Source organism: Dendronephthya gigantea, unplaced genomic scaffold, assembly GCF_004324835.1.
Source record: "Dendronephthya gigantea isolate DGI-Jeju-01 unplaced genomic scaffold, DenGig_1.0 000028F, whole genome shotgun sequence".
Lineage (NCBI taxonomy): Eukaryota > Metazoa > Cnidaria > Anthozoa > Malacalcyonacea > Nephtheidae > Dendronephthya > Dendronephthya gigantea.
In genome coordinates this window covers 2,244,180-2,271,942 of record NW_021163038.1, presented here as the reverse complement: position 1 = coordinate 2,271,942, position 27,763 = coordinate 2,244,180, and the positions used below count along the sequence as shown (strand labels likewise).

Below are 27,763 nucleotides of genomic sequence, written 5' to 3'. Positions count from 1 at the left end.
TTTTTTTCACCAGTCTTATTTATTCATCATCAATCCAAGTTTGCCAATCAGTTAGCCTGATAACGCAACCGACAGCGATAATTGATGCATGTTGGGTTGCATGTATGTACAACGATTTTGATGTTTCTAGTTTGCAAGTCGGTTAATGGCAACACTTCGAGCCTTTCCTAATGCGACTTCTACCTATACAGGTTATGCTATGATCTAACCACTCTAGTTTACACATTGCTTTAATGCTTTTCAATTGGGTTTGTTTGGTAATTCACTTTCAACCCACCCTTATGTCGGTACTTAGGTCATCATTGAAATACATATACTGCTAGTCTGACTGACTGCATGTTGAAGTACTGGTAGCCTGTCTGACGGTTGATATAACCACTAACTTGGCTGGCTATAGTACTTACTGCTTTCCAGTCGATTCTATGCAGTGTTTAAATTTTAAACCTCTTCAATGTCCCGATAATTAAGAGTTAAGTTATCGGAGTAATGCTAAACCTGACTGACCACAATGTAATACGGCTAGCTGCGAATTGCAAGCATGACTAGTTTAGGCATTACTACCTACCAGTGCTTTATTCATTGTGCCTCACTTTAAACATTTCTTAATGCCGATTACCCATATTTACTTTTATATTCAGAATGCTGCATGGTTCTAATACCAGCCTTGGTAGAAAAGTAGTTTCTGCTTTGCCATGCTTTATTTAGTGTTTCATTTCAAACATTTCTCAATGTCTGTTGGTCACAAAAGTCCGGATAGTTTGACAGACTTTGTATTGTTCGTAGTATCATATTAACTAGTTAAAAAACTCTGACCCGGTACATTACAGTTATACATATGACTGCTGTAGAAAGTCAAAAGTGAGTGATTCACACTGAAGTGCAATGGTTCACCCATGTGCATTGTAACCTAACCTTTGCGAATTTTAACGAACAGTTTGTTTGGAAAATAAGCATGTGTGAACACAATGTAAATATGCATGAGTGCTAAAATTAAATTTTAAAAAATATAAAAAATGTTTTAATCCTACATCGCCACAACCAAATATTTTTGATGGAACACTTAGTGTCGTGGGATTGAACTTGAGGGATTAGTTCTCTCTTATATATATTTACAGCGCGTATTAACATATCGAGGTTACATCACAAGACGCGACAGAAGCCATATCATATAACTTTCAACCTTCAATCTTTTCCAACAGTGTAGGTGCACATCATACGCCGAACATTTAAATGTTCGCAATTTATGCAAATTAGTTGCGAGTTGGAGCAACCAAATTGACGTGTATCTTATGTTTTTCAGCTTGCCCATAATGGACTCTTCAAAGGTGTTTCTGCTGATTTTCCTCATCGCGAGAGTTGCAATTTGCGTCACTCCTGATCCAATGATCGCCCGGCTAAAATTTCGTGCCGAATTAGAATACAAAGAGATTGAGAGCCTGACAAAAGAATACGTAAGAACTTTAGCAATATAAATTACCGCGTTAATTAGCTATTTTAGCGTGTTAGATAGTGTTTTTGTCACGGCAAGGGTATAACATGTGCAGCGAAGAATGGTTCGGTCAAATGTTCTCAACAGCAGGTATGTTAGGGAAGCCTCGAAAACCAGCAAATTCAACGGGGTTTTTGTTAGACCAAATAAAAATCTGCAAAGCGTTTATACCAAAATCGCACGCTGGTCTGCATGCAAACCCAGTTTAATTAAAGTTTAGACCTCTCGTTGTATTTTACATTGTTGATCGGATAAAAAGCTCAGCTTTATGTGCGAGATAGCTATTCTCTATAAATAACCACCCGGAATTATTTAGGTTTTAAAGATATTTCTTGTGTCATAATACAGGATATATACATGCGACTGTTTTGTATATGAAAAATCGTCAATGAACACGGCGCTGTTATAATCACCTTAGGCTATCGTACGTCATGCCTAGGGTCTAAATTACCCATGGTCGAATAATTTAAACATTTTAGGACACAGATATAACGTAAGGATATGTTAAAATGAAACTAGGTCAGTAAACGTCAGGTTAAACCGTTTGGTGGTATGTAGGCAGATTGCAAGCGTTGATCAAAAATGCATGCGAATTTTCGAGGCCCATATTCATTTCATGACTTTGTCAGAATAAACGACATGGCGTTGAAAACCGATTTGGTGACCTCTTCACCTGGCTTAAAACAAATAGGCTCACTGCAAGTTTTAAATATAGTTCCTTTTAAGGTCGGACCCTCGGGATTTTTTGTCTTTGTCAAATACCTGTAGCGAGCTATACAGTCCTCCATGCATGCAGCGATGAATAACATCGTTTGAACTTCCTGCTACCGAAAAAATATAAGCGCGAGTTTATATCTTCCACGAAATTTCGACCAAAAATATCATTTCTATTTCTCAAATCCAGTAGTTTGAGAAAATCCAAGCTATATAAATGACAATGATATTAATAAAAATGACTTTTTAATAATGTACATATATATATACGCAGTCCCTATTACGGTTTATCTATGTACCAAAGAACAAATATATGGATGTTGCTTTCTAAGGTTCAGTTTACATTATCAAATTTTCTGTGATCACAGTTGGAATTTTCAAACGTCAAATCCTAAGTCTCAAAGTATTTGGTAGAAATATTCAAGGAAACAAAAACAGGGAACTGGGAACTTTAATTAACGTTTCAACTTGGTCTTGGGATTTACCAATGTAAATTTTCAACTGTGAACGCAGGAACTTTGACACTGGTGTAAATCGGACCTAACGCTACAGACAAAACAAGAAAACACTGTATACAATTATTTTAAATAAATTTCTTATTTTGCATGAGAAAGGCGATGTTGGATATTTTCGAATTTCTTTCACGGCATAAGTGCATGATAATACTGCATGCATGCGGTGAAACACAACAGTTCTTCATGATTTAAATACAAACGGCAACTTTATCGATAAAAAAACAAAGGAGAGGCTTTAAAGAAGCTCAAATCAGTTTATAAGGTCTAAAGATATTCCAAGAATAATAGAGGACAATATGCATAGAGAATATTATCAGTAAAAATATTGGGAGTAAATATTGTTGAGGAACTCTTATCCCTGTAACCCATTTTGGTTTATTTAAAAAGCCTACAATATATAGACAGTCGCTGGTTTTTGCCAACACGGCGGTATTGGTGCAGATGCATTTAAGAGTCAATGTATCAATCTGGGGTCGGTTGTATCAAGCCCGTTTAGCTTAAACGGCGGATAAGTTTAAAATAGAAATCAAGTCTATTGTTTTATTCAACAAGCAAACAAAATGTTTTTAACCTTAATACAAAGACACTGTTTACAACTACATATTCAGCGCATAATATTCAAGTTGACTCATTCAAGAGAGATGTAAGAGTGTTATTTAATTTTGACTTATCCGCCGTTTAAGCTAAACGAGCTTAATCCAACCGACCCCAGCAAAAGACAAGATAAAATAACTAAAATTTGGCTACTCTCCATGTACCACTTAACCCATTAGCGATCAGGGAGAGCCTTGTGTAAATGGCAAGTATAAGGCTATGCTCATACACACCCTGTCGAGATGCGGCAGACATATATGCGATATGGCCAAATTATCAACCATTGATTGTATCCGTGTATACAACAGGGGACACATACTCCAGAGGTGATTTCCGTTCGTTTTCTTGTCATATGAATTACTGAGCGTCAACTTTTACGCGTTTAACGGAGCAAAACGAGCAATTCAACGAGGATATGTTTTGTTGCAAAAGCCACAAATTCGGGCTAGAAAATGATCGAAAGTAGGTCATTTTTGCAACGATTCACTTTGACCTTATAGCCTAAACGAGCTTAGCAACCATGAATGTTGTCAATCTGCGCGGATAAAAACACAAATCACTATCGGATTAACGATATAATTGCCCACTTGTGAATTGTTAAACACTGTTTTGTTGCAACAACGTCTTTTCGAATTTCCAGATAAGTCTATATCGCCTTTCGAATTGTTTACCGCGATAAGAGAGGCATGTTTTTATCCATGTAATGTTCAACTGGATGTTTCCAGTCGCTCGATACAATTGCACGAGTTTTCATTGCAGTGCGCAGTAAAAAATCTCATTTTATTCATTGAAATTATCAATCAAAACATGGTACGGATTTAAAATGAAAATGTATCTTAAATATAGCCAGTATTTTTGTGACATTATTATGCGGACAGTAAATATTGACGATTTTAAATATTTTTCATGTAAGAGGTTTGAGAGTCTCAAATTTCAAGGGTTTCTCCTCTTTCGATTGACGTCGGAAATTGCTTTGGGCTATAGCATGTTGCTAGTTACGGACAGTCATATTAAAGCTGAATATATAGTCTAAACAAAAACGCGAAAGGCTGAGTATAAATATTTTAAAATTTATACCAACCTTCATATAATGTTACCTAATGCCAACTACAACAAATGGCATTTTAATTCGACACGGCGATGTCAACGTTTTGAAAACAATAATACCATCACAAGATTAGATAATAAGATTTTTTGCATTCTGCGCGTAGATGATTTGCATATTTAACGCGGAAACCTCGAGATGTTTTGCACAAGTTCGAACACTCGACGAACGAGCGTGCGAAAGCCGCAAAAAAGAGAGAGAAATATATACACTTGTTAAATAATCTAAAATGTCAATGGAAAATTTATTGCATGAGGTAACCCGGTGCTATTTTCGACCCAGACAAGTACATCAGGCAATGATAGCGTTGAAAGGAGTGAATCAAAGCAGTAATTCGTTCTGACAGATTCAATTGTCGACCGGTTTACACTTTGCACCGGCAATAACCACAAGACATTCTGCACGTTCTTCGAGAGGTCGCTAATGCTGCTTCGCACAACACACACGTGTAACTCAGCATGCCTTAACTTAAGACTCTTCTCCACTCATCGCGAAATGAACTCCGCAAAACTCGCTCCTGTGCGTGCAAAATAAACTGTCGAGCATTGTAATAAACCTGTCAAGCATTATTGGACGAAATTACTCGCGACGAGGTTGCCAGTTGGTTTTTGCGATGAGCGATTGAGAGCCTTTAGGGAAGTTTTCACTTCAACGTGCTGTAGCGACACGTACCTATCATTCTTTCCTTGGCACTCGGGTAGAGGTAGAACTAATGGCTTTGAAACAAAGAAATACGCTACGGTACGACTGAAATGGAAAACAGGCCTTCGTTCAGTATAATTCGAGATCGTCACTGAGAAAATTAAAATTTTTTTAGGAACTAACTGCGGTGAAACACTATTCAGCCATATCAAGTATTTCAGTGTAGCTTTTTTTAAAGCTGTTTTGGATATCGAGGTTACCGCTTAATCACGATTCAAAACGCTATGTATACCGACTTTTCGGTGGAACGAAAGTTTTCGCTCGATTTTTTAAAAATTCCGTCTTGTGGAAAACCGCCCTATGGAAAAAATCCGGTCAAAATAAACATAATTGGAATTTTAGCCTCTTAAGTGGAGCTATGGGTTGAAAGTTTGATCCCTAAAGGTCTGTTCACACGATCTAATTTTGTTGGATCCAATTGACTTTTGATGGATGTTTTATAAGCTGTTGACTTGCAGCAAATCAACTAAAGCCAATGCAGTACTGCTTTATCAATATCAGACTACATACCATACGTCAGAGGTGTTGGATCCGACAAAGTTGGATCGTGTGAACTAGCCTTTAAAAACTCCAAAGTCCCGAGAAACGCGTGTGTCGAATCTCGCAGCTGTGTTAGGAATACGCGTTCTAGTTTCCATCTGAAAACTATGGGATAACGCATATGAATGCACAATTCAGTTAGCCTACTGTTTCTGGATGGCTGTTTTGTTCAAAGCCTAGCTAAGAAATAAACTCTCTCTATCAAACCAGTGAGGATCTCTGAAACAATCCTGCCAACTCGATCAATAGCTGTCAGAAAGTATGATTTACGGATTTGTATAAGCGCCCAGGGTTCCAACCGGCTTTAGAACAACCGGCTCCAGGTTTGAAAATGTCGGTTGCTATGAATCTCAGTTCTGAGTCCAATCAATTAAAAAAATTGCGTGATCTGGTAGTTTACAGCTAAGTGGTAGCAGTCTGTATTCACACGCATGACTACGACAAAAATTAGCTCCAATCCTCCGGTCGGAGATAGCGCTCTTTATCATTCAAACGGCTACAACCGAGACATTGGGATCAAGCCATTAATCGAGCCTTAAGGTGCAAAATTTGCAACTTACAGCTATAATTATAGCAGATGTAGGCGTGTAGCTAATGTGCACTCAATTAACAGCCAAGATATGCATATTCTAATTTAGCACTTTTGAAAGTGATGAAGGAAACATTTTAATTGTCTAAACACTCTTTTAAATCTATTTATATTCTATTGTTGACTCTACCGTAATTGGACCCAGGGCGCCATTTACGTAGTCCATAGGTGGGAGAATAACTGCTTTTGACCAAAAAAGGTAAAATAGGTTTCTTAAGAATGAAGGGCCATGATGGGTTGGATTATATAGGCAGACATTATAGTGCTGACGTATTACACATCAGAGGATTGCTAAGATTAAAGTCACCCTATGGGAGTTCTCAGGCCTAAATTTCTATCCCATTTAGTAAATTACGTGGTCTATTTCAAACCAATATATTGGTAATCTAGTTGTACCGGGTGTAAAAAGAGTGAGCTCAAAGCGGGTAATTTTTTCATGATTTGAAACTATAAGCTGTCGAGACACACAACAAATTTTGCTCGCCCACGCAAACTGTATGGCGCTTTCAAAGGCATTGATCAATATTCTTTTGCGCTCTACCATCAATATGGCCGAATTGCAAGTCAAGAACTAATGTTCTTGAGAGAACTAATGAACTAGTAATGTTCTTGAGAGAACTAATGAACTTCAAGAACTAATGTTCTTGACTTGCAAATTTCTGATTTTTTTCACAACGATGTTTTTCTTGCAGGCCGATTGTTAGTTGCGATTCTCTACTTTGGATAGTTGTGCTCTAGGATATAAGTTACGGGATGTTTCTATTAGATACATCAGAGCATTCAGTTCACTCGTTCGCATCTGTCAAAATGAGAAAATCTTATCTAATCAGTCATAGCAAAAAGCGCCTAGGTAACTGGGATGGCAGACCTTTAAATAAGAGTAATTATTAATTATACCTCAGACAAAGTGAACTGGCATTAGTAATTTTAAAAAACAATTAAAAACATTCCTTTTTGAAAACGCTTTTAACCTTCAGTAGAATAGGATAGCTTTCAGTCTTAGTAGAAATATTTAGAATATGTATTTATGACATTGTACAGCGCTTTGAATATCTATATAATCAAGCGCTATATTTAAATAGTAAATATTATTATTACCTGTCACGCAAATTATAATAACTAATAGATATCTTTTCACTGTTCATCGCAGGGGAACTTTTGTACTTGCGTGGACCCTAATCACGACTTGCACGAAAGACACTCCGTTATACAAGGAACAAAGGTTTGTTATATGAGTTTCTGAGCCGGATGCAATATTTCAGAGAGTTTCTGCCGCACACGCGGTGCTCGACGAATTTGTGCGAATGTACCTCACTAAATTCTATTTTTGCTTTTATAGGATCAAATTCTGAAACAGATCAGTCACTATGCGTACTTTTACGACAATTTACTAAAAAATATCACAGATAACGAAAAACGGACAGCCACCAAAGGAAAGTTGAAAGACATACGGGATTGGCTTTTAACTACACACAAACGAACTGAAAAGCTGGTAAGTATAGTTACTCGTGTTAAAAGACCTTAAACTTTTGATGTATTTAAAAGCCGCAACCATTGTATAGGCTGTTTGATTTATTTTACATCATAATATCGCGTTTGCAAGTCAAGGTATACGCATGCGCAATCAAATAGTTATCGTACGCAATCTGATGTGATGCAAATCTACGCTATTTGTACCGATAATTATCTTAATGTCCCCTGCCCCAGGCACTGAAGATCATCGCGTTTTGCAAATGTTAACAAAACTGGAAAACAAGTATTAAGTAAATCCTTTTAACACACAATTCGTTCTTAGATACACGGCCAAAACAGCACCGGCCAAGATCCTATGTCGTATAACGTTCCAGGGTCGAGTGTTGTGAAAATCCGTATTTCAAGTTGGTACAATAAAAATATAAAGGTACGTTGATAGAAAAATACGTTGTTTTATATTTAATAAAGATGATGGCGGTACATTAAAAATTTTTTGCATATTGAAATCAGTTAATTTAAGGACAATTTTCGTAAACAAAGGCATAAGGCCTTTTTTCCACTCATCGCAAAACCAACTCGGAAGCTCGCCGCGAGGGTAGAGTCGCAGCTCCTCGCAAGAATGATTTTCACTGGCTGAACTTTACAATACATTTCTGTTTCAACCAATAGCATAGCTTCGTTCTCTAGAAAGCATAGAGAAGCATTATCCAATTGGACAAAAGCTTCCGAGCGCTGCGACATGTGTTTGCCTGTAATTAAATTCAACCCAAAGGCATTTTCATTGGATGAAAACCCTCGCAGCGAGTGCGCCATTGCGATGAGTGGAGAAGAACATTAATCTAACAAAAAACTGAGATTGTGACATGTTAACATTAACACGGTATTTTTGCAAAAGAAATTTTACAAAATTCAAGCGACAAACTTTACTGGACATTACTGAACATTGAACAAATTAAAATTTAATCAATTGTCGTAAACGTAGCTAAATTCGCAATATTTTTGGGGAATTGACATATATTTCTGGTATTTTAGAGAGCAACTAACTTGACCGCAACTACCCGCAATGACATGCTGGCCTATATCACACTGTGTGCAGTGAAAGTTGCCAACAAGAACATACGACATGGTTTGTTCCAACTTTCCGGCAGTAAAGGTAAATGAAACAACCCGAAACTGAAAACGTAGTACTTTTAGTAGAACTATCTTAGTAGAACCTTTTAAGAATAATACAAAAGGGTAGAACCGGATATAGCCTGAGGCATCTAATTTGAGGTCTCGGAATACGCATGCGCAATCAAATAGCTACCTTACGCAATCTGATACGACGCAAATCCACACTATTTGTACCGATAACTATACCCAGCTTGGTAAAGAATATCGTGGATTTGCATGGTCAGATTAGAAATATTTTTGCAAACAAAAAATATACCGACGACGTTACGCTTAAAGCGAGTCTATTTATTTATAGAATATTTATCCTGTGTAGCAAATTTATTTTATAGAAGTATCTATTTTTCTGTGTATTAAATTTATTCTGTGGTACCCATGTGTGAAGTGGATCAATTCAGTTTTGTTGTGGCACATATGTGTGTAGTGTATGTGGTAATATTTTTCTGTGATTGTTGTGTACGTGTCAACGTCAATCCACTGTATAAAGAAGAGTGTATGTCGGGTGTTTATTTAATTGTCGAAAGATGTTACCTCGGTTCAACCATTAAACAAAGACGTAGTTTTGGGAGGTCAGCGGAAAAGGAGAACTGACAAACGTTCCAGTTAAAGCCGGTACTATTTGAGAGATGATACTGTATACAATTTATCACAAATGAAAGTTTTCCGGGTTTGGAGAAAAACTCTTTAATTCCATCAGTCCAGAACTCGTAAATTAGAGTTATATTTCAGAATAAAAATTTGGGAACTGAATATTGACTATATAAGTTATAACTTTATAGTCAAATCTGTTTTTCAAATTAAGTATCAAATGAAATTAGACTATATAGAAAATAAATGAAAAGTATTGTATTAGTATTGTGTCTGTGTTTTGTATGTCACATGTTTTATGACATGTCGCAATGTAATTCTGGTTGTAGTTGTCACAATATTTGTTGAGTTGTCGTCCATGCAATGTTAGGAGCTCTAAAACATGCACCACGACAAAGCCAATGAAAATAAATGTTAATTTATTCCTAATGGACCAAAGAACTCCCTCCCTAGTTCTAGTCGTAAAATAGAATTATTTAATTCAAAACAATCAACAATTATTCGCCGAAAGCGAGGTGATTATCGGGAAACAATCAATCGAGACGAAAACGAGGCGAATACTCCCCGATAATCGGCACCAAGCCTAAGGCGAATAGTTGTTTCAGTATTTTTGCACTAGTGAATTGACACAAGAACTGCATTTGTTCGCTTATCTCTTTGTAAGAAAAGTCCACAAAACGCCTAGCCGCCATTTTGAAATTTGTTACATTCATCTGAAAGTGAATATAAAAGCATAATACGTCAAATCAGACCAATCAGAATGTAGGATTTGATATATTCACTTGGGAAAAAATACTAAGCATTAATGCCGTTCTCAGTTTTTCCCAATATCGTCTCTCGTATTCCTGATATTCAATTTTCGAACGTACGCAAATTAAGCGTGTCTGGACGTTATCTTACTTTAGAATAATAAATTTATAACAAACTTAGGAATCTTACGAAGCAGAACTGTGTAGGACTACAGTAATTAGAAAATAGTTACTCTTAATTGAGATTGTTTTTTAAAAATTTAAAGGTTTTGGAATGATTACCACTCGACCTGATAAGCCAAATGTAGCACTTAATTCTTATATACTCTTCATGATGGTGGCATAAAAAAATTATTGTTTGAAATACAGGATTTACATGTAATTACAACTGTTTGTTTAACTGCAGATACCCAACGCCCTTTAGATATATACTTGAGAAATAAGCATTCGGCATTTCCTAAAAGGACGATATGCACTGACCACTTAACTATTTTCCCGCCAACAAAATAATTGTATGCTTTTACTTGTGTACTACAATTATCGGCAATATTTGAAAAAAAATCGGCGGTTTCTATCAGAGATGCACATAATTTTATAAATGTAATTACTATTTTTTGTGCAAATGACGTTACGTCACCTACGTGTAGCCTAATTTCCAACTGAAATCTAAATATCTTGGAAGCGAGAGAGAATATTGAAAAACTGGGAACAATAAATATCAAGGTTCATTTTGAAATAATGTGACATTTCCACAAAATTAAGTGTAAGGTTCATTCGTTGAGGAAGCACATTAAAAGCTTATTTCTAACTGCAAATTTTAGGTCTTGTGTAGTGCGGTCTGCATTTTAGGCCCCTTTCAATATGGGCTGCACAAAACAAATGTTTTCATCTCAATTATTTCTTCACTAACATGCATATATTATACGTTTTCCACATGTCGTGTTGCTGTCTAACTTATGCTTTTGTTTCTTTATTTCTATCTTTGTGTGCTTTTTGATGCGAAAAAAATCGCACAGAATACATTAAAGATTAATATATGATCTATTGATATATAGGTGCTGTGTATTTTAAATGTGATCGGTTCATTCGTAGTCACATGACTTTAAAAAAATGCAATGTTTCCCGGGAAACAAGAGAAATTGTTGCCCGCTTCTTGTCATAACAAAGTAAAGTGTGTTTTTTTAATGAAATTGTTGTTTAACATGTATGCTTTTGTTCTTATATAACAAAACACTTAATGTATACAACCTCGGGAAATAGTGAGTTTTGTTTTCCCTCGAGTCTTAATGTTTCCCTCGACTTCGTCTCAGGAAACATTCAGACTCTTGGGAAAACAAATCTCACTATTTCCCTCAGGAGCATACATTAGGTGTATATTGATATTACATTACTATCTCTGTGATCACCAGACTTTACTCGTCAGGAGTAGGGTAGTATACCATTTCATTATCGAGGAAATGCGCTATCACTTTGCAAACAGATAGTGACCTAGCTTCTACTTCAAAACCAAAAGAATGAAAATCAGTATAGCTTTTATTATAAAACTAGACGCGAAAATGTCATGTATAATTCTCCCTTTATTAGACCCCTTAATCAACGCACACTCAATGTTAGAAACTAACTGAATGTTAGAAACTTACTAATGGAAACATATAGCGAATATAATCAGCTGCAGGAAAACTGCCTAATTCATGAAATGGGTGTACACTGTCACTATTTTTAAGACCATCTTTGAACACATGAAATGCTAAGTTTGAAACTGACAAACAGAGAAAACAATAAAAAAATCCTTGTTCCCAGCGTCATTCTATCATTCGTACTCCATGAAAACATTGTAAAATCGTCGGGCGTTATAGGGCGTCGGGCGCTAAAATATTAAATGTGCGTTTATTTTTTCTGTAGGAGCAAACTCGGCGCCAACGGAGAACTGGTTTAACAATGGTGAGTCCTTCAATTTACGTACCATAAAATGCAACAGTCAACTCACCACAAAAGAGACCCTCGATATTTTCTTAACATTTCATGCACATTTTTTTTTATCTTTTTAGGAACAAAGAAAATATTTTCAAGAAAAAAAAACACTAGAGGTACGTTTAACAACAATAACTACGTATATTCGCTGAAAAATCATTCACTATTATTACTTATGTGATTAATTTGATATTGGTGTGCATCGGAGATAAACTTTTCATTGTAACTATTAATAGTGATTAACTTGACATTGACGTGTCTCTGGGATTTCGTATTCTTGCACAGTATAAGGTTTACGGTACATGAGTGCTATAGGAACAAGTCAAATTTGTTAGTAAAAGGCAGTGAAGATTTTTTTATCTGAGACCTGAATATACAAATAAATAAGAATTTACTATCAAACCTTGCTTTATATAATGGAAAAGAAGATGGCGTGAAGATCGCGTATAATGGAGTACGGCGTTTAAATGAAAACGAAAAAACATTTTTCTGCGGATTTCGTTTCATCGCATAATGTATTATTCGTGCGGGTTTCGCTTTTTTCTTGGACACCCAGTACAATAGACCATAACAGGGTCAAAATCATACATAATCCTGTCTAACCACGGATGAATAAGTGAATATCTCATTTTTATTTCACCATAGTTTCTAAGATGAAAATCAGTAAAGTCAACTCGATGACAATTGGACAAAATACTGGTATGGCTGTTTCAATCTAAAGTCGCTTATAAGTAATTTATAAAGTTTAGATTTTGATTACAATTAAGAACCTTTAAACCCTAGAATTTACGTGCATCGAGTGAAGTGCCAAAAATCACAATTGATTTACAAACAACAATATATACATTATTGCAACGTAATCCTTTTATACATTCATTCATTATATTAGTCCAATTAAAATGTTATATAAACGACTGATTTGAAATTATTTTTTATAGGTAAATAAACTGGGCGATGTCATGTAACGGTAAGCTCGCCAGATTAGATTAAGCCAAATTGACGGCAAAAAGATATATAGCAAAATTTTGGCCAATATATGATACATAACTACCGTTTGACACAGTTGTTCCAGACAAACGTACAATCTTTTATGATACGATTATTAAATACCTTACAACATCACCTTCTGAACTAAAACGACACGGCCCCTCGACCTTAGCAATGGCGTAGCAACGGTGAATATAGAGCATTCGGGTAAAGCGCTTGGCGTCTATGGTGTGTTAAATATTCTTCCCCTGTCATTTTAAAAAAAATTTTGGGGAACATGATAACAATCCTTCTGAAATAAATTGAAAATTCAATTGATTATACTACAGCAGTTATCATACTTTCTTCCTGAAACCCACTGAAGAAGTTCTGTAACACAGTTGTTGCCTCGCCTTGCTAAAAAATTGTTCTTAGGTCTTTACACTGTTTGGAATGTAACCGCGATATTTTTTTATATTTCATTATTTTATATTCTCCGCGATTTCAGGCAAACCCAGGGAGAAAGTTCAACTTTAAGATTTGTGTTATTGTTTGTTTGTAAGCTTTAGAAAGCCATGATATTAGGACGAACTAAATAAAATTTAGTTTGTGTAAGTTACATATAATGTAGCCTAATGGTTTTCCAAGAAAATCATTATCGTTGTTAAGATATAAGATTAAAACGTATACCAGAACTGGCTTGTTTATACATGTTTTGTATATTTGCAAAGAAAAAGTAGCAACATACCACCAGCAACATTTTACTATGTTTTGAAAAATATTAGAAAAAAACCTCTTGATTTCCAATTTGCAAACTTTAAATGCAAATCAGAACTGTTCTGAGATTTATTGATGTATTTTGAAATTCGTGAATAATTAACGAGGTCTATACCTAACCAACTTTCGTGAATTAGGTCACATGTGCACCCTATTAACTATACAATAAGATTTATAAATATGCAAATCAGTTAGAAACACTAGTGGTTGTATTTTTTCCAATACAGTCACTAGTGTTTCTAACTGATTTACGTATTTATTAAAATCTTATTTATTGCAAAATTCATTTCACAAGTTGTTGTATATTAAATACAACACGGCCGCTCTTGTTTTAAACATTACTTAATTGCATTTACTCATTAAAATCTTGTTAAACACTCAAAAAGGATAAATATGAATGCAAATCGGTCTAACAAATATCACAACAGTTTTCCGTTCGGCAGGAAAGATAATTTGAGTTGGAAAATATTTCTGCAATGATCGAATCTATATGTATACAAAACATTAAACAGCCAGTTTTATGGGTATGTTTTTAGTTGCTATATTATGACAGCTTGCAAAAGCATAAATATATTAAGGACATATAAATGCAGTGTTTTCGAAGAAAAAATAGTTTGACAAGGTTTCGACCCAACGTCAGTTCATCTTCAAGCAAAGCAATAAGTTACAGATTACAGATATTACCATACGATATGTATGGGCGATAAACTTTTCATAAAAATATTGATTCATTAAGACTAACCACGGATTAGATCAATGCATATTTCAGCAAAATTACTCAAATGAACATTTAAACTTCAATCAAGTTAAAGAGATGCTGCAGGTTCATATCTATAAAACAATGCGATATTCACAGCAGAAGATTGCCAACGTTGGGAACGAATATTGTCCATTAATTTTTTTGTCAAATGATAGGATGAAATCATTTTCTTAATTTTAGAAATATGATAATATATAAGTTTATACAGAGTGATGCACCACCGATCATTGGAACTTCCTTTAGCAAAGAGCACAACTCATAGATTTGAAGATAAGGTGGATTAATACACCTCTGACAACTCATTAACTATTATTGTCCAAGAACAGGTGTGTGTAAAAGGTGGCTCCTATCTTGATACACGCTCAATTTTACATTTCCCTAAATAAACAAAAGCGATGGCCTGAATTTTCTGTTGATATTGCAAAACAACTTGCTAATTCAAACATTGCTTTTGGAAGATTTAGAGAAAATGCAAAAGACAAGTGCCAATGGTCAAGTTAGGAACAGTCTCTTTTGCCAATGTACACCTAGATATAGTTAATGAGAGGTATTGTTTACTTCCATCTTGTCTTCAAACTATGTCAATTACTGTTGCAGAATTAAGCCCTGAAAGCCCTAAAAGCTTGTTTTCTAGCCCAAATTTCAATTTTTCGAATTTGGTGACAATAATGATTAGGTTGAGAATGAAGACATTTTGACTTCATGCCCTTAGCCAACATTCTTTGATTTAAAGGACTTTTCATTATTGGTGCCTAATTAGGTTGTCATATGATGGCAATTAAGAGAATTTGATATCATGTTTGCTTATGAAGTGATATAGTAGCTTTATAGTTGGAAAATATATCTAATATATATAAAAGTCATGCTTGTAACTTTTAATCACCAAAGATTTAATAAATCATTGTGACATCAGTCACTGCATGCAATTGTTGTTTGGAATTCAGTTTGCACTCAGTAATTCAAGTCATAAATAATTTGGTGCTTTTTACTGGGATATATCAAAACCATTTGATGTAAGGAATAGAATTACCCAATCGATTTGTAAATCCACGATACAAAAAGAGTGGACAATTTTCAACATTTTAAAGAATATTTTGTCCAGATTCAAAATAAGATAGCTTTTCCTTTGGCTTTGTGTTACACATCAAATCATACGATCATAGCGTGTAAAATCAAAAACAACTGTATGACTTTAAATAATTTCACCGACGGGCGGGCGACGTGTTGAATTGTCAGGGTTGGTAGATTTTATGAATAAATAAGCCAAATATATTAACATAACATTTGTTTTCTTTGTTTGAAACAAAGGAATCAAAGGGCCGCCAATAAGAATGTTTGGCTTATTTATTCAGTAACTTACCAACCCTGTGAATTGTCTCCTGTCCTGACCATTAAAAAACAGCAAGTCTTCCTGTCCTTTACGTCAAAAAAGGTATGTCAAGCTTTACACAATTTTCAAATGATAAGTGCAAAAAATCACTTAAAAGTTGTTCAAAAGGACGTACGCGAACAAGTTCATTTGCTGTAGTGTTTTAGCTAAAAAGTTTAGCATTAGCCGCCATGTTGAATTCTTTCGTTTGCCGAAACGGTCCAAACCAGCCGCTTAGCGCATCTTTAAATCTAAACCAGTCATGCCGCTGTGTAAACGCTAGCATTTACTACGACAATACTAAATATAAACACATAAACACATGCTTTTTTATTGTTCAACTACCAATGTAAAAAAATATAAATTTACCTTGAATCATTTTCATTTTCCCGCCGAAAGCCATGCTGGCGCCGGTGATAGTTTTGACAAGCGGCTGCATTGCGCGATACTTTATTTAACACAATCAATTTTAGTCTTTTACCTCGTTTATTTATATAAAAGTTTAAATCACAATGTTGACAGAATGACAGTAACTGCTCGTGTTAACATGACATGGACAAGTCATATAACGATACCATAATCTATTGCTACTCATTCAAGTATTAATTAAAGCACCAGTCAAAACAGGTGTTTGACATGAGAAATTTTGCTATACATCCATGCTTGATTGTTGTACAGCAATAAGCTGGTGTGCAACAACCAGATCAGCAGGTAAAACTATTTCTTGGCCATCTTGCCCGGCCGCAACAGCTGTGATGGTGATTGCTTCGGCCTGCTCTCCGTCACCAGATTCAGTGATGTATCTGCAAAGACATTGTTGATTATTTTTTCGAAAATTCTGGATTCCAAAGACAAATTTAATTAATTGATTGTCTTTGTGTTTCTACTCTTGAATCTCGATAAATAGAAGCTCTCAAAAATATCTTCCAAAAAATATTGGGGGAGAGGCGACCACCCCCCAAGAGTCCTCCCCTGGTTCAAAAGAATTTACTTACGCATCATGTAGGCTTCTCTCGGCCGCAACTTGTTCCCTGTTTTCAGTGTCTTTGTTTTCAGCACTATCTTCATCACAATGTTGAACAAGATGTGCGTTGCTGACCATAGTATGTTTTACTGCACCATTTTCCAGACTATCATCGACCATGTGACTATCGTCATCAACCATGTGACCACCATCATCAACCACACCTTCAAAAACAAATAAAATGTTGAGGTTTTGTTAATTCCAAAATGTAAGTTTCTAAGAATGCCTAAATGTTTAATACTTCATAAAAAAAGGTGGTACTTTTTACAGAAATTAATAAAAAATTATGCATTCTGATTGGGTTACTGAAAATGTAAACAAATTTGCTTATTGGTCTAAAACAAGATCACTCCTTTTACCTATGCATGTTTTGCAGAAATCGTTTTGGCAGAGTTCAACCTACCTGTACCATCTTCATTTTCAAGCTCTTGCTGTTCCATCTCAAGACCACTGCTCTCATCGCCTTTTTTCAACTCCTCTAACGCGATGGTCCTGTGATGAACAGAAGCCATATGAAGTACATATGGATCGTCCTCACAGAACGACATATAGCATACGTCACAGCGATGTCGGATGTCGATGTTATGTCGTTGACGCATGTGGGTGATAAGCGGAGCGGTCTGCCTGAATGCGCGCGGGCAGTGCGGGCAAGGCCGCGGCTTCTCACCAGTGTGCGTCATCGTGTGCCGACGGAGAGCCGAACGGTCGCCAAAGGCTTTTCCACACGTTTCGCATTTGAAAGGTTTTTCACCCGTGTGCGTGCGCATGTGCACTTTGAGGTCAGTTGATCCTCTAAACGCACGGTTGCAAACCAGGCAAAAACGTGGCTTCGTAGCACCTAGGAAACAATGAAAGGTAGGCTGTTAATAATGCATTTTATATGTTTGTAAAAGGCATAGATTTTTTGCTCGTGATATATGGAGTGTTTTAAGACAAACCTGTGTGAATTTTGGCATGGCGAAGCAACAGCCACTCCGAAATGAACGAGGCAGCACACTTATCACATTCGTATTTCTTCATTTCGTCACGTCTTGCGTGAGCAATTAAATGTTGACGCAATTTCCAGGACTGTGTGAATTTCTTGGCACACTGATCACAACTGAAATCCTTCTTGCCATCCTTGTCATCAGACTCCTCACCATCATCACCCTCGTCAGAGATGTTGTTACCATCATTCCCTGCAAATTATTCATAACATTTGATTATGTGAACCTCAATCAATGACTAAAACAGCAAGCTGAGGTAAGGATGTTGGGAGATGATTGTGCAATGTTTGAAAGCAACAAGTAGTTTCACTAAGGATTATACTAGGGAGCTTATATTGCAATAAGTAGCTTGGTAACCATGCATGGCTGATAATTTCTTTATAGTAGCTTAAAGTATTAAGTGGTTACATTATGGGTGATAAAGTAATGCCACACTGCTCCCCAGTTATTGCTGTGAATCAATCAGCATTTGATATTTACTGTTTTTAGGTTTTTGTTTACACATATAAATTGTATATAATAAAAACAAATGTAAGCTTACATTTTTAAAATATGAAATATTTGCTTAAAATATGAAATATTGCTTAAAATATGAAAAACTGTTTGAATATCAAACAGAATATTGGTTTGTTATGGTTCGATCCAAATGAACATGAACTAGAGTTTGTATCCTAATTTGTGTCCAACATTGATATGAGCAGAGCCAATGCACAAACTTGACAGGATATTACCTTTGAATCTAAAATATTTTGTAAATAAAGCACATTTGAAGAGAAGAACGTTTATATACCTTGAGTGATGGCTGGAAGTTGAGAGGCATTGCCGGTTGTGTTCACTGGAGTGACTGTTGTAGTTGACGAAGTTGTTGGCAATTGTTGTTGCTGTGACATACTCTGCTGTAACATCGACATTATTGCGTTGCTAAACATTGGCGAGAGGTTTGCCAGGTTCCCACCAGAGCCCAGTTGAAGCGAGCTCACAATAGAATCTGTACTTTGAGAGCCATCATTGTTGATTACAGCCAGAACAAGCTGTCCATTGCTTGTGTTAATGATAGGGAACTGTGTTTGCAAAGGCTCTTCCAAAACTGCTGTGAACTGTAAGAGTTTAGGTGAACAAATGAAATACAAATTAAAAGAGAGCATTAGTACACTGCTCATTAAACAGGTACATAGTCTGACTCTGCCTCAGAAAATTGAGAAAAAATCATCTGTTTTCAACCAAGGCAAAATAACAGCAAAGGTTTTAGTTACAGACATAATTGGCATTGAATTATTTTATAATGTTCTTACTAATCCATACTTACAATTTCTTTATCTTCAGCAACATTGGCAACTTTGTCATCAGGGTCAACCATTGCGCCTTCTGATTGAGTTTTAAGATAGGATATCTTGATCTCTTCATCTGGGCTCTGGACAGATATAATTTGGCTACATAAGCTTTATGATAACATTTAAGTTGAAGCCTGAATAATTCAAATTATTTCTCGAATCATTAAGTTCTTCTAGTTCAGTATCAGCAGGCATATCTGACTCATGAAAGTCCCGAAATTTTACCTATAATATCAGTACTATCGATTGCATTAACGTAGAAACACTAAAGTTGAAAGCATCTGAGGATTATAGCCAAGTCTGCAAGCCCCAATACGATAATATGTACAGGATCAAGTAAGATGTATTCTAGAAGTCGACAAATTACAAATGCAAAAATATTAAACCGAAGCATGCAATATACTAGAAAAAGATTTCGTTTAAAATCACAAATGGCATCGACAAAACCATAAAATTACAATTAATTAGTGCAGTACTTGATTTTATACAATCATCGGTACAAAAAACCTTCTTAACGAAGGTGATATGGGTACTTCGAGAGAAATTTAGTGGTCATATTAGGATAATGGCGTATTACATACCTTGTTGGTGACTTTCTTAAATTTGGTCACAGCTATTTCGTTGAGTTCTTTCACTGTCATATCTTCGGCTGCATCGCAAGGAACTAGAATGCGCACCTCTCCGAAACATACTATCACTTTCATCGTGAATTTCGGCTCGAATCCTTCGAAAAAATTCAATTTCTCGCAAATCGATAACAAGACCTTCGCAGACACAAAGGGAGGAACGAGACACGCGCTCGAACATCGCGGGGAGCATCATGGGTATTCTTGGGACAATTTCAATAATAAACAATTAGATTCTCATCCAGTTAACTATGTATAGATCAGCGTCAAACTTCCATTTTTCCTCGTTGAATACTTTTGATTTGTGAAATATCACTTGAAATTTTAAAGCTTTTCACAGACAAATTCTGCCTTTTACTATGCGTCCCTGATTTTTTCACGTCCCTCATGTTTTTTTTAACAAAACGATACTAAGCGATAAAAATTTCCGTTTCAGAAATCAGAATGATTTCCCTAGACATAGCTTCTAAATTTCAAGCAAGGTGGAAGCACTGATCACTTCGTATTTCGTAAACATAATATTAGCACGTGGCTATTCAACCAGACGAAAAATACAATTGGATGATGAAGAAATGCAATGTTGTAATCTAACCGAAAGCAAATACAGATGTCCGAAGTGCCGGATTTATAGTAAGCAACTTGATTGAAAACAATTTCGATTCCTTATGGTAACCTGACTGAAAATGTTTATATCATATATATTCATATATATATGATTTATGGTACATAATAATCCATATTATGTAAACAATTTGCTTACGTTTGTTTTTCTGCTTTAGTTGTTCCGTAACATGTTACAAAACACATAAAGGTGTGTAATATGTTTCATGTAAAGTGTGTAATATGATTTATGTAAAGTATTTAATATTTTGAAAACAGATATAATTATATATAGAAGGAAGCACTGCATGCATTACCTACATATTGGTATAATTTTAACATAATATACCATGTGTGTCACGCATATAACCTGCTAAACACACACAGTAACTATTTGCCCATCTGTAAACAGTAAAGTTCTCTGTTATTTAACCTTGTTGTATATAGACAATTCATGTGAGGAATTCAAACAACCCGAAGAGACTATTTTGCGCAATACAACTATAAATGGCAGTTCTCTGATCACTAAAGGTATGCTAAATGATTCACATTTAATAGTTTTGTAGTAATTTCACCATGCCACAGCTTGCTTCTTCATACAGTGTCTATTTAAAATTTTCTTCATGAAAACATAAAAGTAACACACCCCACAAAAATTTGGATGTTGGGTTATCATTATCAAACTCCACCATATTTGTAGAAGTGGAACCTGGTGAACTGACAGATGAAGAATTAGATGTTGAAGACAAAGTCAGTCAGGAAAAGTTGTCTCTTCTTGGTAAGGTGAAATTTTTTTTCAGATGAGGTAGCTGGGCAAGTACTTTGTATTCCTCCCTTTTTGATAAAGAAAACTCGCAAAAAATCAAGGACATGCTATTAAACAAACATCTGCAAAGAGTTTTGAAGACTATATGATGAAAAAGACAGTGAACAAGAACTTGAAGCTGCTATGAAGCTTCCTCTGTTTGTGGAATTTGCCAATGAATGTTTAAAATTGGTAGATGACTGAAATTTATGACTTATGGGAAAATGGGGTGAGTTTTGACCACCAAGATAAAGTTAATTTGAGTGGTTTACATGATGAAGTGGCAGAATTCATTGTATTATTGTATTACAAATATGTAAATTAACACGCACACTACAATTTTACAATTTACAAATTTGAAAAGTATTTTTTGCTACAAATATCTGTAGAATATTACGTAAACATATTGTAAAGTAAAAAAACTAAATGTCAACTATTTCTATCACTCTATAAAAAGTTTATGTAGTTTGTTAGTTCAAACTCATACTAGTTTCAAGAAACAAACAACTATTTATCGCTAATAGACACTTTCTGAATTTTCCATCCCCACTTCTCGGTTTAAAAATTCACGATTCGAAAAATGGGTACTTCTTAAACCTGAATTTAGCAGTCCTAAAAGTTCCATCCAAATGTTGGATTCCCAAACGTGATATGAGTCAACTCCTCTCTCAGTGGAAACGCCGCCCCAGATGCCTCAATTTCGCTCATTTTCTTGCGGGGAATTCACCGGGTACCCTCGGTCTATAACGGATCTCGAAGCGGCGAGATATGAGCAGTTTCTTAGGACAACCCCATGTAAAACAGCTTTATTGAAGTCCTACAAATCTTTTTAAAAAATGGCCTGTCTCGAAACGTTGGAGATCTCTTCCAATTTTTCAGGTAGTTTGCATCTCATCAAGTTACTCTGACAACTCCATATTCGACCCAACAGGATGAGAATTTCCTTCGATAGATTCCTGTGCTTGATTTTCGACACATTCCTGGTCTTTAAACAGTTCCTCTAGCATGAATTCAGGGGAATTCATTTGATTACGATAATCAGTCACTGTAAGCATTGTTGCATCCATGAAGCCTGGCTCTAGTTCACCTTCCCCTGTATCTGCTGCATGTGTTCTTTGATGCTTCAGTAAATCGGTCGACTTGAAAAATCTCCTCTTGCAAACTTCGCATTCATAAGGTCTGTCACTGCTGTGGGTTTTCTTATGTCTCAACACGTTATGTGCTTTCGAGAAGGTTTTCTTGCAAACGTCACACTCAAATGGCTTTTCCCCGGTGTGTGTTCTTTTATGCCTGCTTAAAATACTCGACTGAACAAATCGCCTTTTGCAAACGTCACATTCGTAGGGTTTGTCTCCTGTGTGCGTTCGCTTATGTTTAGCCATATCGTTCGATTGGGAAAAGCGTTTCTTGCAAAATTCGCATTCGTAAGGTTTCTCACCAGTGTGGGTTCTTTTGTGTTTTCGTAAGCCACTTGTATCGTAGAATCGTTTCTCGCAAACATCGCATGCATGAGGCTTGTCTCCGGTGTGAGTTCGATAATGTTTTTGTAAATTGCTTGATTGCAGAAATGTTTTCTTGCAGACGTCGCATTCAAATGGCTTTTCTCCCGTGTGCGTTCTCTTATGTTTTATCAACCCTTGCATTTGGGAAAGTCGTTTCTGACAAACGTCGCATTCGTATGGCTTTTCACCAGTGTGGCTCATTTTATGAGCGGCTAATGCACTTGGTCGTCGATAAACCTTATCGCACTCGTCGCACTCGTGCGATCTTTTTTCTTTTAATTTTGTAAAGTTTGGGGATGTCTTGATGCAAACATCATCTTCATAATCACCATCGTCATTATCTTCATTATCTCCATCAACATCATCATAATCAACATCATCATTATCATCATCACCCTCATCATCAACACCATCATTATCATCAAGATGATGATCATCATCCTTATCACCATCACTATTATCATTATTCAAGTGCTCATGATGTGTTTCTTCAGCGTGACGGGTCTCTTCACCTTGTACTTCATGATCATTTAAATTGTCATTATAGGTTTCTTCAGAGGGTGTATTAACATCAAATAAGTGCTCACGATGGGTTTCCTGAGCGTGTACTTCAGTATCAACCAAATGCTCTTGATGGGTCTCCTCTGCAAGAATTTCATCATCATCCAAGGTCTCATGATGAGTTTCTTTCGCGTGTATTTCTCGTTCACGCTCGCAATTTGTTTCCTCGCATTGTACTTGATTTGAGGTCACGTTTTCGTGACGAGTTACTTCGGCTTGGGTTTTATTTCCCCCCAATTGCTCACGGGTTGCTGCAGAGTCTATTTCAATACCATCCATGTGCTCAACATTGTTTATTTCAGTATCCTTTACACTGTCATCGGAATGGCCATGGGCATGGCGGGTTTCTTCATTGTCAGTTTCATCATCGTGACTTCCAGAGCCATCCAATTGCTTATGATGGGTTTCTTCGCCACTTTTTGCATTGTCATCTAAATGGTCATGGTGGGTTTCTTTAGCGTGAACATGTTCATCATCTATGACCATGTCTTTATTATTACTTTCTGCAGGATGGATTCCAAAATCGCTTAAATGAACGTGACTTTCACAGCCACCTAAATCCTCATGATGGTTTTCTTCAGGGTGCGGTTTATTTGTGGTGTCAAGGCAGCTAGGTCCGGCATGATCGCACTCGACAGATTTCTCGTGGGTGGACGTAACCTGATGCTTCACCAGACCAAATGATTGCAAGAAATTCTTTTTCTTTTTGCAAGCCTCACATTCATGGGATTTTTCCTTTATGTGTGTTTTCTTATGTTTAGCGAGACTACTCAACCTCGAAAATCTTTTCTGACAATCATCACATTCGAAATGTTTTTTCTCGGGTCGACTCTCGTCTCTTCCCTTTTTACGTTTTTTTGCATTTCTGGGTTTCAGAATTCTTTTACTGCGTGCATCAGATTCATTACTCATTTTTCTAGGGCAATTTGGTTTGCGCTTAGTTGAAAGACCACGTTTTAGTTGTTTTCCTATAGTCCGTCTCTTTGCAATTTTCCGTTTAGAAACCTTGCGCGCATCAGATTCTTCGTTTTGCTCCTTCGGACACGCTTGTCTATGCTTTCTCAAAAGACTCGACCTTGAAAACGACTTCTCACAAACCTCGCATTCAAACGTACTTTCATCTAGACGAGCCTCCACCCGTCTTTTGCGCTTCTTTGAGCTTCTTGGCTTTGCAGATATTTCAATTTGTGCATCAAAAGTATCTTTTCTTCTTTTTCGTGTCCTTAAAGTTCTTATTCCTACATCCTCTTCATCGGGTGCATCAGATCCCCCAGTTTGCTCTTCCACACAAGTTTTTTTATGTCTTGTCAAAAGACGGCTTTTTGAAAACGACTTGCCACAAATGTCACATTCAAAAGCCTCTTCTTCCAAAAAATCTTCTTCATTTCTCTTTTTACGCTTCTTCCTAACTTTCTTTCTTACCTCATTCTCAGTTTGTTTCCTAGTTTGTTTTCCACATGTTTTTTTATGGCTTGAAAGAAAATCTGGCCTCGCAAATAACTTTTTGCAAAGATCACACTCGAATGGCTTCTCCCCCGTGTGTGTTCTTTTATGACGTACTAAGGTACTCGACTGCGCAAACCTTTTTTCGCAAACGTCACATTGATACGGCTTCTCTCCCGTGTGCGTGCGTTTATGTTTGATTAACACGTTCAACTGGGCAAAACTTTTATTGCACAAATCACATTCGTATGGCTTTTCACCAGTATGCACTCTCCTATGCACCGCCAGGGTGGTCGATTTGGGAAAGGTTTTCTGGCAAAACTCACATTCATGTATTTTCAGGCTATTATTCATCAATTTAGCGTCATGACACTTTTTGTGGTTAACTAAACTACTCAACCTTGAAAATTGTCTATTGCAAAACTCGCAATCAAAACATTTCACTGCGTCGTGAGTTTTTCGATGCTTTTTCAGACCGTTAGGTTGAGAAAATCCTTTCTCACAAACTTCGCATTTGAACGGCCTCTCTCCGGTGTGAACTCTCTTATGAGCAACCAGAGTACTCGCTTTTGTAAATCGCTTCTCGCACATGTCACACGCGTGGGGTTTGTCCCCCGTGTGTCCACGCTTATGATCCGCCAGACTACTTGACTGCGTGAACCGCTTCAGCAGATATCACATTCGTAGGGTTTTTCACCAGTATGCGTCCGCTTATGTCGCTGTAGACTACAGGATGTCGAGAATCTCTTTCCGCAAATATCGCATTGAGGCTTGTTGTTGAATTCCTGCTCGGCTACTACAGGGGTGATGATTATTTCCAGTTCATGAAAAATATCCCATGCTTCATCCATGTTGTGAAAAAGCACTCAGGAAAATATACCAAGAAAATCCTACCGATATAAAAATTGATATCAAATCCTCTGTAACTTCATCTAATTCGATATGAAGATATCGGGTGATATATTTGATAGAGTAGCTAATGGTAGTATATTATATGATGATGAATAAGAAATATCTATGTTGGCAATTATATTTGGTGGTAAACTGTGGTGGTAAACTGTAAATGGTAATGATATCAAATCCGCTTGTGAATTCGATATGGAGGTATATTTGGTGATATATTAGATATGGTAGTCAATTCTATATGGTATAATTCTTCATGGTGACAAATTCTATTATATATGTTAGTATATATTATATGTGTTAGTATATATATGTGTTAGTATATATATATATGGTAGTATATATTATATATGGTAGTATATATTAAATATGGTAGTATATATATATATGGTAGTATATATTATATGGTGGCAAATTTTATGTGGTGGTAAACTGTAAATGGCAATGAATTATTCTGTATACTGCTGAATTTTACATAGTAGTGAATTCTACAATGGTATGTCTTTTCTATATAGCATTTTGAATTTGGGAATTATCAAATGTTTCATTTGCTGGTTGAACAGGTGCACCACAAAGCATGCACAGATTTTCTTCATAATTGAAGTGTGTAATTTCACTGCCATTTTGTATAATCTGCTTATAGCAGTAAACTCTATATGGTGGCGAATTTTATGAATGCATATGACAATCTACAATACAACTGGAAACATTTGACTTTGTAGAAGAAGAATTTCATGAGCATCAGTCACCCATCATTATTTTCTATGGTCTATACCCAGATAGATATAGAACCATATCTGAGAGCCGTGTCCTTTTTCAACGTTTTCACAGGGACTATTATAGTTAAATAAAACCACACCTGATTTTCAGTTCCGATTAAGCCACACTAATTCCCACCAGATTGTATTAACTTGTATGGCATCATGTTGGCTTTATTAATAGGCACCAGAAATTTATGTTTATTGTTTTGACTTGACATTTGCCACAAAATTTCTTACAACATTTTCCCTGATTGAACCACATATTAAGTGGTTATATTGATACTCAGATTGCCATCAGACTATGATAATGTTACTCTGTGGAGCAAAATACCCCATGCAAACACCAATGCCATATTTAAACATTTCGAGATGAAAATCAAACTGATAAAATACCAACAGTTTTTTGGACGACACCTTTCCTTTTGTTTGGCTCAGATCAAATCAAATGGAATAGTCATATTAAATCACAAAATGACTATTTATGATATGTTACTGTAAAAGAAGGATTGGAAGGGCGATGTAGCCTCTCTGGATAAATCACATTCATAACTGTTTCAGATTGTATGATATACCATTATAAAGGCTAAAACTGTTCATTGTAAGTGATTTGAGAGCCAACAAGTATGTAATCTGATGCACATACTATTATACACAAGCGAACAAATATGTCTTCTCAAATATTTGCTGCAATTTGACTGTTAAACGTCAACCATTCTAGCAAAGTTTGTCTGACTTCTTCATGTAATATATTCAGTTATCTATCTACCGGTTAATTCTTTGCAATACATCCTTGTACTATTGCACATTTAAATCAAGTTTCACACACTAAATGATACTTGCAAACCAGTATAAAAGATATTTACAACATGCTTTGTAATTTTCGGTACAAGTTTCATAGTATTAATATTTACATAAAAATATTCAAAATGGGTTTTACTGTACATGTTGAGAATCCTATTCTACATTCTATTCATTGTGTCAACATTTCCCCCATAACCCCCCATAATCAACCTTTGCATCAGTGGTAATAATACATAACATTTAATACTGAAAGCATGTTGCATGACAAGCCCTCTCATAACAAAGAAAAAATAATGATTCATAAACACTGAAATGGATGTCAAACACATTCTTCCATAGACATTTTAAA

The 27,763-nt window shown here is 36.0% G+C and overlaps 2 protein-coding genes and 1 long non-coding RNA gene across 3 annotated transcripts; 2 read left to right on the top strand and 1 right to left on the bottom strand.

Annotated features, from left to right (window-relative positions):
• Positions 1 to 1,144: 1,144 nt before the first annotated feature.
• Positions 1,145 to 13,908, top strand: LOC114523754. Its single transcript, XM_028544784.1, has 11 exons — positions 1,145 to 1,200; positions 1,301 to 1,451; positions 7,399 to 7,470; positions 7,588 to 7,740; positions 8,044 to 8,148; positions 8,754 to 8,874; positions 12,131 to 12,169; positions 12,277 to 12,315; positions 12,845 to 12,898; positions 13,138 to 13,166; positions 13,674 to 13,908. The coding sequence occupies exons 2-10, from the start codon at positions 1,311 to 1,313 to the stop codon at positions 13,143 to 13,145; spliced, it is 732 nt and encodes a 243-aa protein (XP_028400585.1). The 5' UTR covers positions 1,145 to 1,200; positions 1,301 to 1,310; the 3' UTR covers positions 13,146 to 13,166; positions 13,674 to 13,908.
• A 2,638-nt stretch (positions 13,909 to 16,546) lies between these two features.
• On the bottom strand, positions 16,547 to 25,606 carry LOC114523834 (zinc finger protein Xfin-like). The gene is made up of 8 exons (XM_028544869.1): positions 22,347 to 25,606; positions 19,994 to 20,219; positions 19,388 to 19,492; positions 18,872 to 19,178; positions 18,034 to 18,273; positions 17,499 to 17,933; positions 17,067 to 17,259; positions 16,547 to 16,874 (listed from the first exon to the last, which is right to left on the bottom strand). The coding sequence occupies exons 1-8, from the start codon at positions 25,538 to 25,540 to the stop codon at positions 16,721 to 16,723; spliced, it is 4,854 nt and encodes a 1,617-aa protein (XP_028400670.1). The 5' UTR covers positions 25,541 to 25,606; the 3' UTR covers positions 16,547 to 16,720.
• Positions 20,902 to 21,548, top strand: LOC114523805. The gene is made up of 3 exons (XR_003687057.1): positions 20,902 to 21,169; positions 21,339 to 21,416; positions 21,486 to 21,548. It is a non-coding gene; the product is annotated as an uncharacterized LOC114523805 (long non-coding RNA).
• Positions 25,607 to 27,763: the final 2,157 nt, after the last annotated feature.